This window comes from Emydura macquarii, unplaced genomic scaffold (assembly GCF_026122565.2).
Source record: "Emydura macquarii macquarii isolate MOO-44397 ecotype Brisbane River unplaced genomic scaffold, CSIRO-AGI_Emac_v2 contig_1146, whole genome shotgun sequence".
In the NCBI taxonomy this organism is placed as follows: Eukaryota; Metazoa; Chordata; order Testudines; family Chelidae; genus Emydura; species Emydura macquarii.
In genome coordinates this window covers 6,941,725-6,953,897 of record NW_027131283.1, presented here as the reverse complement: position 1 = coordinate 6,953,897, position 12,173 = coordinate 6,941,725, and the positions used below count along the sequence as shown (strand labels likewise).

The following is a 12,173-nucleotide window of genomic DNA, read 5'->3' as shown; positions in this document are numbered from 1 at the left end:
TCAGTTAGTTCTTACTCCGTTTAACATGTGCTTTTTGATATTGTATAGTGCTAATTTTGTTGCGTGATACTAAGTCAAACACCTTATAGTGTATATTATGTCTATGCAGTTACCTTTAATCAATCAAACCTGTAATCTTAAAGAATTAATCAATTTTTTTTACAAAACCTATTATCCACAGAACCATATTGACTGGTATTAATTATATTCCCAGTGAAGGGTGTGCACTGAACTGTGACATTGAGGGATTGGATGAATGCAGTGTGGGTGGTTGTATGCTGATGTGAAAAGGAATTTGCTGTGGGGGTGAGGAGTCAGTGTTGGGTGTGTTAAAAGATGTGAAATGAAGTTGGTCTGGATGTTAATGATGCCTTTGCTGGGGATTCCCTGGAATTTTAATAATTGTATGAAAAGGAAATATACTTCCAGCATTTCAAACCTAAGTTAAATTTTTTGTACGTGGGAATAAACATTGGGTTTTCTTTTTAACTCTTGTTTAAAATAATTATCAGCAATAGAGTACTGGAGTTTATTTTTTTTAAATACAGGTATTTAGTGTCTGAAAGATATTCTTAGGCTCTTTGACAGTTCGTATGTTCAGATCTTACAGCTTCATTTTCATAAAAACCCTTTTAAATACTTTGTCATTTGCTGAAGCAATGCAAATCTTATATATGATCCCCAACTGCTGCTGTCTATATTCCTCTCTGACTACAACAGTGCCAGTAGAAAAAGCTCAAATCAACAAATAATGGCTTGGTAGAGTCAAAAAACACACATTTTCAGCTTCAGTTTCCAGTTGTCCTTTAATTGTTTCTGGAAGTATTTTCCTTCTTGAAAGGCAATGGGTAAAATTAAAGTAAGTGAGATTGAGAGGAGAGTTTGACCCACTACATAAAATGAGTTAGGAGAGTTATTTTAGGTACCTGCTTATCTAATTGTTTCTTTAGTATTTCATTCTCTGCTTCCGATTTTGCCAGAGCCTTCCTTACAGCCAACAGCTGCTGACGAAATAAAAGCACCTCTTGTTCTGCCAGCATCTTGGCATTCAAACACTCTTCTTTGTTTTGAAGGGCCTCCTGTTAATACAAAGAACATAACAGAATTAAGGAATGAATGCAATGGTCCTCTATTTTTAATAGCTCCTGATTACTTGAAAGGTGACTTGCAAGGGATTTTTAATAAATTGCTGGAGTCTCTTGTCTCTTTCTGATTCAAAAAGAAGGCCTGAACAATTTAGGAGGGGCTTGTTTATTTTTTTGGGGGGGGGGCTTTTGTATTTGTGGGCTTGTTTGATATGTTTCTGCTTTTTTTTCCCCCCTAAAGCTGGGTTTACACACAGATTTTTGTATGGATGTAACTATTTTGGTTAGGTATGTGATAGATATATATAAAATTTTACCAAAAATTCAAGGTCAGTACAACGTCTAGTGCGAATGCACTTATATGAGGCCATGTCTTCACTATAGAGGCACAGCTACCATGCCATAAGCTATACCGCTACAGTGCAGATGCTTCCTGCAGTGATGGAAGGTTCTTTTCTAGCGCTTTAGGAGCTCCACTTCCCTGAGTGACAGTAGCTAGGATCACAGAAGCATTCTTCCATTAACCTACCTGCGTCTATACCAGGGTTTAGGTTGGCATAGCTACAGTGCTCAAGGTTGTGAATTTTTCACAACCCTGAGTGCCATATTTTTTACACACACACACACACACACACACACACACACACACACACACACACACACAGTTTGCTTTATTAGTGCTTATTTAACTCTAGTAACTGACTAACATTTTGAATACAGGAAGGCTTTGTTAAAGATTCAACAGCCTCTCAGCCTTTCATAAGGTATTAAGAGCTCATAATAAATGTATTCCACATTTAAGTATTAAGTAAGCACCTTTATACTGGTAAGAGAGTCCACATGAGGGGGTTGTACTGGTATACTGAAAGTATTATACTTGTGTGTAGATAAGTCTTTAGCAATATCAGGAATGTAAAATCTGATTTTCCTTGGCTTTGTTGGAGGACCAGTAGGAGATATAGAGTTCATTTATTATGAGCTCTTAATACATTATGAAAGGCTGAGGCTGAATCTTTTACAAAGCCTTCCTGTATTCAAAATGTCAGTCAGTCACTAGAGTTAAATAAGCATTAATAAAGCGAACAAACGTTTCAAACAAATAGATTGAATCCCTCACCCTCTTAACAGTTCATCGTTCATGCTCTGAGTATGCCTTCACTGCAGAATTAATTCGGGTGCTGCCCCTGAGTTTGTGGCATAGTGGATAAAAATCAATGTTTTTCTTTTAAAAAATCCAAAAAATCGGTTTTTTTAAAATCAATAAAATACTAAATTTCTCTCTCGTTTAAAAAATAACAGTTATAATTAAATCTCATCACAAACATGCTAAACCTACACTTATAGTCTCATAAAAATGAATTAATGGCTCTAGTCTGTCCAGCCTAACTACCAGCTCTTGCTTCTTGAAAGTTCTGGGCTTTCTATTTCAGTTTCTGTTTCTCAGCAGACTAAAGTCACATGTGCAAAGAAAAACACAGGTTGGATAGGATTGTGGTTGTTCTGTGTTTTATGGTGGAGCTGGGCCAAGCAAGTCAGAGGAGTTAGTTAAGACACTGTCTTAAAGACAGAGAGACAAAGGACGGAGGCAGAGTAGAAAGGAACCATGGAGTGGACTGGAAAGAAAAAGGGAAGACATTATTCAGCTTCCTATATTCAGCATCCACAGCTTCCTATATTCCCCCACACTTTTGCCACAGAAAAACTGTCATGGCTTCTGGGTGTAAGAGAGACCCTATCTGGGAATATTATGAAGAAATTCCTTCCCTGGGTAAAAAAGGAAAACATGTCAAGTGTAAGCAGTGCAAGAAGGAGATGCAGGGCCTATTTGCAAGAATGAAACATCATAATAAAAATTGCTTATTGGGAGAAAATGATGTGGATGAAGATGTAGGTATGTCTGAAGAACAATGTGGATCAATTGGTTAGTAATTTAAATAATTCACTTTGCAATGCATCATTCTTCAAGATACTCTCTATGCCTTTTAGTATAAGTGTGATTTAACAATTCCCAAGCTGTTTGCTATGTTGGATATTGCTAGAAAAAGAAGTTTAGCTTAGCTTATCCTTATGGCTTGTTTAATTAGTTAACTAGGTTTAGAATCTAACACCCTAGTATACAGTACAGAAAGCTTCAGTAAGAGAAATCTAGAATTGCCAGTTGCCACTGGGTGTCATCTTCTTATTTTATATTACATAATACATGCCCCTTATTTTGGAAAATCATAGCCACAGACCATAATGGTGATGCCATAAGTTTATTCCCTATTTTACTTCATCATAACTCAGCTTTCCCAAGGGAACCCCATCCTATACTTGTTTTCTTAAAAAACAGAAGTGCCAGTGAGTTCTATGGGGCTTACTCCAAAATTAAGTGCACTCTAAGTGCAGTCAGTCTTAGCTTTTTTGGTAGTTTGGAATCGGATCTGCATCTTTGCTGAAAAAAATGTAAATGATTAACTGAATAATAGAGTGAGAAGAACAACTATTCAAAATCATTTTTGAATAGTGTTTCAGGATTCCATTTAAGCATAAGAGACTTTGACTGTGACTGTCTATCCGCAACACCTTCAATCATCCGTTGGTACTTTTAGCAGCAGTCCTGCAACTAAACATATTTCAGACAACAAAGTATCTGTAGCAAGCAAAAGATTTTGATCATCCAGTAAAACCACCACCATGGATGGGTTTGTAGTAAGGACCAGCAAAAAACAACAAGACACCAAAAGATTGCTTGGTTCATTTATGCCACAAATTCTCCTTTTCACATTGTTAACAATAAACACTTCACTTCATTGACATGGTTGAGTCCTTATGACCAGGCTACACTCCACCTGGTAGAGCAGACATTGGTGGAAGGTTGCTAGATACAGTGTATGAGAAGGAACTAGAACAGCGTGCAAGAAATATTGAGGGGAAATTTGTCAGTTTAAGCCTTGATGTGTGGAGCAATGTACACAATGATCCAGTAATATGTGCCTGTGTGACAACAGAAGATGGGGTTGCATAGCTTTCAGAAACAATACCCACACAACAGAATATTTAAAAGAAGTGGCAGTGAAAGCTGTAATAAACTGTGAAAAAAATTCAACTGTCGTGCGCAGTTTTGTCACAGACAATGCTGCAAACGTGGCAAAGATGAGAAGATATTTAGAAGAAGAAACGGAAGGATGCTCCTTAATAACATATGGCTGCAGTGCCCATTTAATGCATCTTTTAGCCAAAGACTTAAGTACGTCTTCTCCAGGAATAAAAGAAAATATTGAAGTCACAAAATACTTCCATAACAACATTTTGCTTCAGCTTCACTGAAGAGAGCAGGAGGATCCAAACTAATTCTCCCTCAAGATGTTCAGTGTAATTTTGTGGTTGATTGTTTTGAACAATTTATTAAGAACTGGCCTATTCTCATAAAACTTTGTGAAGAAAACCATGATAAAATAGATGTAAGTATTTCATCCAAAGTATTTAACATTGGATTAAAGAGGCATGTAGAAGATATGCTCAGTATACTGAAGCCTATATCCATAGCCTTAAACAAACTTCAGAGAATTGTTGCTGCATTGCTGATGCAGTCGAAATTTGGAAGGCACTTCAAGAGACATTGAAGAAAGGAATATCTCACCAGAAAGTTAAACTGCAGGCAATAAAGAAGTGAATGGATCAAGCACTAACTCCACCTCATTTCCTTGCGAACATTCTCGACCCCAGATATAAAGTAGACGCCTAACTTCTTCAGAAGATGCTGCTGCCATGGCATGGGCATCTCAAAATCACTCCTCAGTTATGCCAGTCATAATAAATTTCAGGGCTGGAGCTGAACCATTTAAACAGTATATGTTTACTGATGATGTATTAAACAAAGTCACTCCCCTGAATTGGTGGAAATCATTAACCAGGCACCTTGAAATAGAGTTCCTTCAGTTGCTAAGCCAATTTTTCACAGCAGTTGCTTCCTCTGCAGACACAGAGAGAATATTTTCATCATTTGGTATTATTCACTCTAAGCTAAGAAATCCACTGGGAGTTGAAAAAGCAGGAAAACTCGTATTTGTTTCAGTTTATGAATAAAAATGACAGAGGGAGTGGGGAAGATGAGAGCTAGTTGTAGAAGTTTTAAGGACAGCGTACGTTTAGTGTTGTGATGACTTGTCTGTTAGAGTTAATAAACTTTGAAAATTAAAAAAAAAAAAAAAAGAGTTTAAGGACAGCCGTCAGCCGGCAACTCAGGAGACTGCTGCAATTGCAAATGTGAAACATTTATGTAACATTTAAGATTTAGTTTAATAAAATATAAAAGTGCTATTGTGTTTGTGTGTGTGATTTAGTTCTTACCATTCCTAATGTATTGCTGCTGCATCTGCAGCTTGACACAGGTAATGAGTATTATATACTATTTCCTAAATTAATAAAAATCAAGTTATCTAAAAGTTATACAAAGTATACCTTCCTAGCTGTTGTAAAATGCTGTATTGAGTTGTAAATTAACATGTTTTAGTGATCAGATTTGCACCATTGTTTAAGAAACATGTGAAGAAGTATCAGTGGGAAACTTGATTTAAATCAGTGATTTTCTCTTGGTTGTTTAAATCATCTTGATTGAAATCAATCCACCCTGGTTTGTGGATGTTTTAACTCAGGCTAGCAGGTACTATTCAGGGTATGGCTAGACCTGAGGTGCTGTTTTGACTCAGACTGGTAACCTTCCTAATTTGCAGTGAGGACGCAGGCTAAATCATTCAATTATTGACAGCTTCCAGTGCTTTCCCACAATTCCCCTGTGTGTCCAGAAGGACAGTCTAGTCATTCCACAATTCACTGAGAAAGAATCACAGCAGATCAGCTTCCTGCTGCACAAAGAACCCTAGGATATGCCCCACTATTTTTCAAGCGGGGACCACTTTGGCAAAAAACCTTCAATGTGAGATCTGGTGACTCCTGCCTTTGGGGAGGCTGGGCTGGGCCCCCTCCCTGCCCTGCCCATTCCTGAGGCCCTGCCCACCCTCCACCCTAGCTCCCACTTGGCCCCCTCCCCCGAGGTCCTCCCCCCCACAATGCCACTGCCGGGGAGGGGTGGCTACAGCCCTGCTGCTCCCCCAAGTCACCAGGAGGCAGAGGTGAGCACTTCCCTCTGCGTCTCTCCCACTCCTGTGGCCGCTGCTCCCAGCGATAACTCAGCTGCTGGCCTTGGCTCCCCCACCCTGCATAGTGTCACTCACCGCCTCGCAGGGCCCAGGCCAGGAGCGTGGAGAGGGTGGCTCTTCCTCCTCGCCCTAGATTGGTGGGCTGTGCTGCCACCGTGGAGAGCCCCTCCTCACCCCACACAGCTCTGTCCCCTCTCGCCCCAACTTTCCAGGTTGAGGGGGGGGGGGGGAGTTAAGTCAATTAGTCAGGGAGCTGCACTTAGGGTTGACGGGAGCTTCCACTGGCTCATGGGCCTTGCAATGAAGAACACTGCCCTAAGGAGTCCTAATGACACACACGGGTGAGTGAAGCACCAATGAGGACACAGTAACTCAGAAGTATGGCTTTGTAGCTTAAACCTTGGCTAAGCTAATTCAGATGTTGATCACTCAAGTTAACTCAGATCTTCTAAGATAGACATGATCTGAATTTCTAATGTAATTAAGAACCAACTTCCCCTCCAAACAACAACAACAAACCCACACAGCCTCCACATTCAGGCCTTCTTCATACATACAAAAAGGCATGAGCCCATTTTTATTCCTTGCAGATCAGCTTTAAACGATCAATCTTTTAGATACCAATGACCTAGTTGATCTTTTAGATATTTTAGATACCAGTGGCTTAGATCCAGAAACATCTTGAAAATAAGGATCAAGATCTTGAACTTGATTCAATATTCTATGGGAAGCCAGCTCAGGGACCAGAGGATAGGCTTGCTGTGCTTGCAGCCTACGTTGCTGAGGAGATGAGCTGCAGCTTTCTGTAGTACATGGAATTTCCTAAATACTGAAGGCTTCATGCCCAGGTAAATCACTTTGCAGTAGTGCAGCCGAGACATGACAAAGGCATGAATAACTGAGGCCAAATTCTCATTCGCCTGGATGGAACGGAGAATTCTAGCCAACTGAAGGTGGTAGACAGCACTACTTGCAGATGCTGCTATTGAGAGCTCATTGTCAATGAGGAATCCAGGAACACCCTTGAACTATGGACAGGTTGACCAACTGTGGATGTGTACCTTCAATAAAAGCAATAGAACATTGCTCACGTGTGACGTAATCTGCAGTATTGTTCTCTTTAGCTCTGTAAATAAATCTTGACCTGCCTCTAGGACTAAAAGATGGAATAAAAATATGCAGACTCCAGTTTCAGCTTTGCCAAGATTTCATAGAATAGCACACAGCAAGTCAGGGTTGCCAACCGTCCATAAATTTACAGACAGTCAGTAAAAAAATGTACAATTTTAACACTGTCAATAAATCCATAAATAAATTAAAATGTCCATAAAATTGGGTAGAAATAAAACATATTGTATTTTGACATTGATTGTCGTCATCCAGAATCACTTCTTGTATCATAAACTACACAGACCATGCCTTTATCAATTTCCTGTTTTCTATCATTGCACATGCCCAAAGAACCTGACTGATCAATTAACTGCAGCTAAAACAATTGCGTAATTCCAAATTCCTGTGTACAGAATATCGTGAGTGAGGGGCCACTTTTGTGACATTATTGTATTGTTTATGGTATTTTTAGTGATGTCAGTAAAAAGTTTACCATGTCAGTTAAAAAAAAAAAAATCAACTTCAGATCTTCATGTCAGTAAAAACTAAAAGGCAAGGTTGGCAACCCAACCACAATTTACTTCTTTTAAAATGAAGCTTAGCATTTGGAACATAAAATCCCAGTCACCATGAAAAGGCACTGGCTTTTTGAGCTGCTGCAAGCTGGCCAAATCTGACCCCAAATTTAAGCAGAAAATAAAAGATAATAGTAAAAGTGAAACGAATGGGACTTCTCACCTTCTCTGCATTTCTCAGCTTTACAGAGAGTTGTTCCTTCTGAATAGTCTGTTTCCAACAGCTCAGGACTTTCATCTTACATACCAACTCCCCTAGCCTGCTGTTTTCATCCTGCAAGGCCTGCAGCTGCTCTTGCTAAAGACAACATTATCAGAGACACTATTAAGACAGACGTTTTACAACAGCACTTTCCCTTAGAGCAACCTGCAATATTTTTACAATATGTTTTCTCTCCAACTGAAGTTTGAACTTCCAAACCTTCAAACTTTGAAGTTTAAAACAGTGCATTTTTCAAAATGAATCAGTTACTGTCCCCGTGAGGTAACAGAAGTGATCATTGCCCACAGATGGAAAATAAACAAACAGATAAACTGTGTAAAAATAAAACACCATTAACTAAGATAAAACACACTGATTTTTCTGTGGATATCCAAATTTACCCAAATGGTGGTTTGGGTCTTATTCATTGGTTCACATTCAGTATCCCATTTCTTCCCAATTATGACTTTCCTGATAACAGCACTATGACAAAATTAGAAGATGTATCAGAAGCTGAGCCATATTTTTCCTGCCATTGCCCAAGCAGGGCGGCTTGTTGATGAAAACTGTACTTGAGACGGATCTTGGTGGCCACTTTACAATTATGTTTCCCCGCACACACTTTTCCACTTTTTTAGACCTGCAGGTTTATTTTCATGATTTATCATAGATTTAGATATTTAGACATAAGGTTCTAGGCTGACAAACGAAGATCAAGTTGGTTTCATTTGACTTAACTGACGGACTGATCAACAACTCTATTCTTCCAAGTTTCCAACATCAATTGAACTAGCTTTGGATATAAAAATGATCTGTTTATTTTCTCTTCACTGGATTATTTTCTTCATTAGGCAGCTAATGATTTGACTGAGTACACTATTATTTATTATTTGTATTACAGTAGTGCCGGAAAGCTGCTAGGCACTACATGTGTAGTTAAATGGAATTTAGGGGAGCTTTTCCTTTGTTCTCAGATGTATAATTCTTGTATAAGATTCCGCCCCCCCTTCTATATTCACCTTTTGGAGCACTGAATTTTCAGATTATGGACAATTAGCATTACTTGATTTAGTGATTATGGCCCCAGTCCACCAAAGCATGTGAGTGGTCCCCATCACTATTCAGCAAAGTGCTTACCTGTGATTAACTTTATGCACATGAGTAGTGTCTGACTTACAACAGGACTACTCATGCTAAATTAAGCAGGTGCTCAAGTGCTTTACTGAACTGGGGCCTGTGGATGTCTGCCTGTGAACAAGGGTCTATTCTAATGTTGATTCTCCTCCTAAAATTCAGACTAAAAGCTCCCCGGACACCAATTTCTCGCTTGCTCTTTCTCTCTTTCTTTTTGTCCAGTGCTGAGAACATTGTCCGTTCTAAATAACAACGTTCTTTTGATTTTATGGTAAAACTCCATGTATACATTTTCATTTCTACTTCAGATGGAGCTGAACTGCAAAGTTCAGACCCAGAACTCAGCCTCTCCAAAGTTCATCAGGAGTAGGATGCAAGCTTTTGGTTCAGCCCACTACAGACACACAAGACAGTTGGCAAGTTCAGAGTCAAAACCACCAAAGTTCAGTCGGTTTAAGATCAAGGCATTTTGTTTGGGCTCATAATTTCTACTTAATAAACAAACAAAAAACATAACAAACCCCTCCCTTACTTTAGACAAATGTTCTTTCAATCCATCATCATTTTTAGTGGAACCAAATTTTTTCTTCAAATCAATCATATTGTCAACCCCTTCTTTTCTCACTTCACTGATGATCTCAAACACTTGTTGGCTCATATTAAAGCGATAGTCATCTAGCTTCCCCTGCAATTAGAAACAGAAGCCAACAGTATGAGGAGGAAAGACAAATACATATGAACTTAAGAGAACCGTATTCTAAATAATGCTTCCATATTAAAAATATGCAGTTAACGCATTAAAATGCTTTTAGCAGAGCATTTAAATGAATTAGTGGCTCTTTTTATAAGACGTGCAAGAACTTCCTTTCTCTGCAAATGTTTTTACCACCTCTTAATGGGATTGTATTCTGCCCATGAGATGCTGGAAAAAGGAACACGGACTAACAGTCCCCATGGATTCCTTTGCACACTATTTTAAAAGGTATAAGAAACATCTTAGTTCATACCTGAAAGCTTTATCTGATATTTATTTTCCCAGAGTCATAAAGTATAAGAATGAGGAAGGAAATTTCTTTCTCTACCCAGATGTTCCAGACCATGTAATTTCAATTGCGCAGCCTTGCAGATAAGCTACTAATATGCACAGGACAAGCGTTTAATAGAATTAGCAGCACGTTGTAAGAACAAGCTTTTTGGTGTAAAATGATTCATGTTCGAGACGAGAGAGATTGGGGAGATGAGGCCGCAAGTAATTCTGCTACCACTCTTAATCAGTGGCATTAATGGGCTTGTGGATACCTCACAGATAATCCTGAATTAGAGCCCCAAGGTTATGTACTGGATTTCTTCTAGAACAGGTTATTGATTGTGTCATTTTCTTACATTTCGATTTAGGGGCTGGACTGCGATACCATCACTCATGCTGCATATTACCTTATCCCTCAAATAGCCCGAGCGAACTCAATGGGATCATTTGAGAAGTAAGGCACTACTCAGCATGAGGAATGGCATGACAAGTTGGCCTTAGGTTTTTAATACAAATAATATATATTAAAAGTTAAATTTTAATTTAAAAATATTCTCACCACTAACACTAAAAAGAACAAGTGCCCCCAGTCTTTTTAATAGGATATTAGTCCCTTTAAAATGTGTCTTCTCTTCATTTGCATAGATCCATATACTTTCCTAGCTGGAAATTTTCCCAAGATACTCCCAGAGAACATAAAGAGATGAACAGTGATTCATCCATCCACTTTAGCTTGTGGGCCCATTTCTCTAATTCATTCCTTTCTGTGCCACACATACTAGATAAGTAATACAACGGCACATAAAAGGGACCTATCTGATACCCACTTCATTCATACTTACTTTTAGATGTAAACAAGTCACAAATAGATTCCGCACTAACATTTCATATTCATCTTGTACTTCTTTTCTTATCTTTTCTTTGAGATAGAGATTTTCTTTTTCTAGATTAGTGAGTCTGGCTCTTAGAGCAGTTAGTTCCATAATCATCTCATGACTCAATTCTGCAATCTATCAAAAAAGAAAAAAGTAAATCAGTGAAACTAGAAATGGGCCTAAACCGGAATCCTTGATCTGAACATCCCCGGAACTTTGGAAAAGTCTGAATACAGATATGAACCTCATGGGCTTGAGTCCATTTCTAACTGAAAGGCTAGACTACAATAATTGAACAGTTCTGTAAAATCATCCATTTTTTGCATCTCTATTTGCTTTGAAGATATTTCCTTTCCAGGGGCTGAATACAAAGGACCCCTGAGGTTCAGACCCTATGTTTTGAGGGTGCTAAGATGCAAATTGGCACATGAAAACCCAAGAGTCTATTTGTAGCTGTGGGGGGTGGGGAAGGAGGGTGAGAATGAGCAGTGAATCCAGTAGGCAAGAGGAACTGGAGAAAGTATATTTGGGGAGGGCTGAAGGAGAAAATGAAGAAGAATTAAGTAGTCTGATTTAGGAGTCTGTGTGGAGCCATGAAGTTTTGGTGAATCCTGATCCCATTTAACTTAACCGAGTCAGAAATCAGAGGAATTGTGTCTAAGCTGTCCAGTAAACTACTAGGTTGTAAGTAAGTAAACTGTGTCCCTAAAGGTTTGTACAGCTCCAGGCACAGATTGCTTAATAAAGAATCAAATAAACAGCAATGTATTGTTAGTAGGCCTCTTGATACTTAAAAACACAGCACCAATATGATTCATAGACATGCCATGCACATTAGCAGAAATGGAAGCACCTCCAATACCATGTAGATGTCTGCCTGGTTTGGAGGTTCAGGTAGGTAGTTACTAGATGTATACATTCTGTCATTTTCATCCTTAATCTACTATATTTGCAATGAATTTGCACTTGTACCCAATTGTGAGTCCAACATTAAAAAGTAAGGGGTCATTTTTAGAAATATAGC

The 12,173-nt window shown here is 38.7% G+C and overlaps 1 protein-coding gene across 1 annotated transcript in view; it reads right to left on the bottom strand.

Moving 5' to 3' along the window:
- The window catches only part of LOC137152031 (coiled-coil domain-containing protein 162-like), a 42,855-nt gene that overhangs the window by 18,894 nt on the left and 11,788 nt on the right, over positions 1–12,173 (bottom strand). Inside the window, exons 7-10 of the mRNA XM_067546503.1 lie at positions 11,117–11,284; positions 9,780–9,932; positions 8,075–8,209; positions 927–1,079 (exon numbers count right to left, since the gene is read on the bottom strand). Coding sequence (XP_067402604.1) covers positions 927–1,079; positions 8,075–8,209; positions 9,780–9,932; positions 11,117–11,284 — 609 coding nt within the window. The remainder of the gene's footprint in view (positions 1–926; positions 1,080–8,074; positions 8,210–9,779; positions 9,933–11,116; positions 11,285–12,173) is intronic.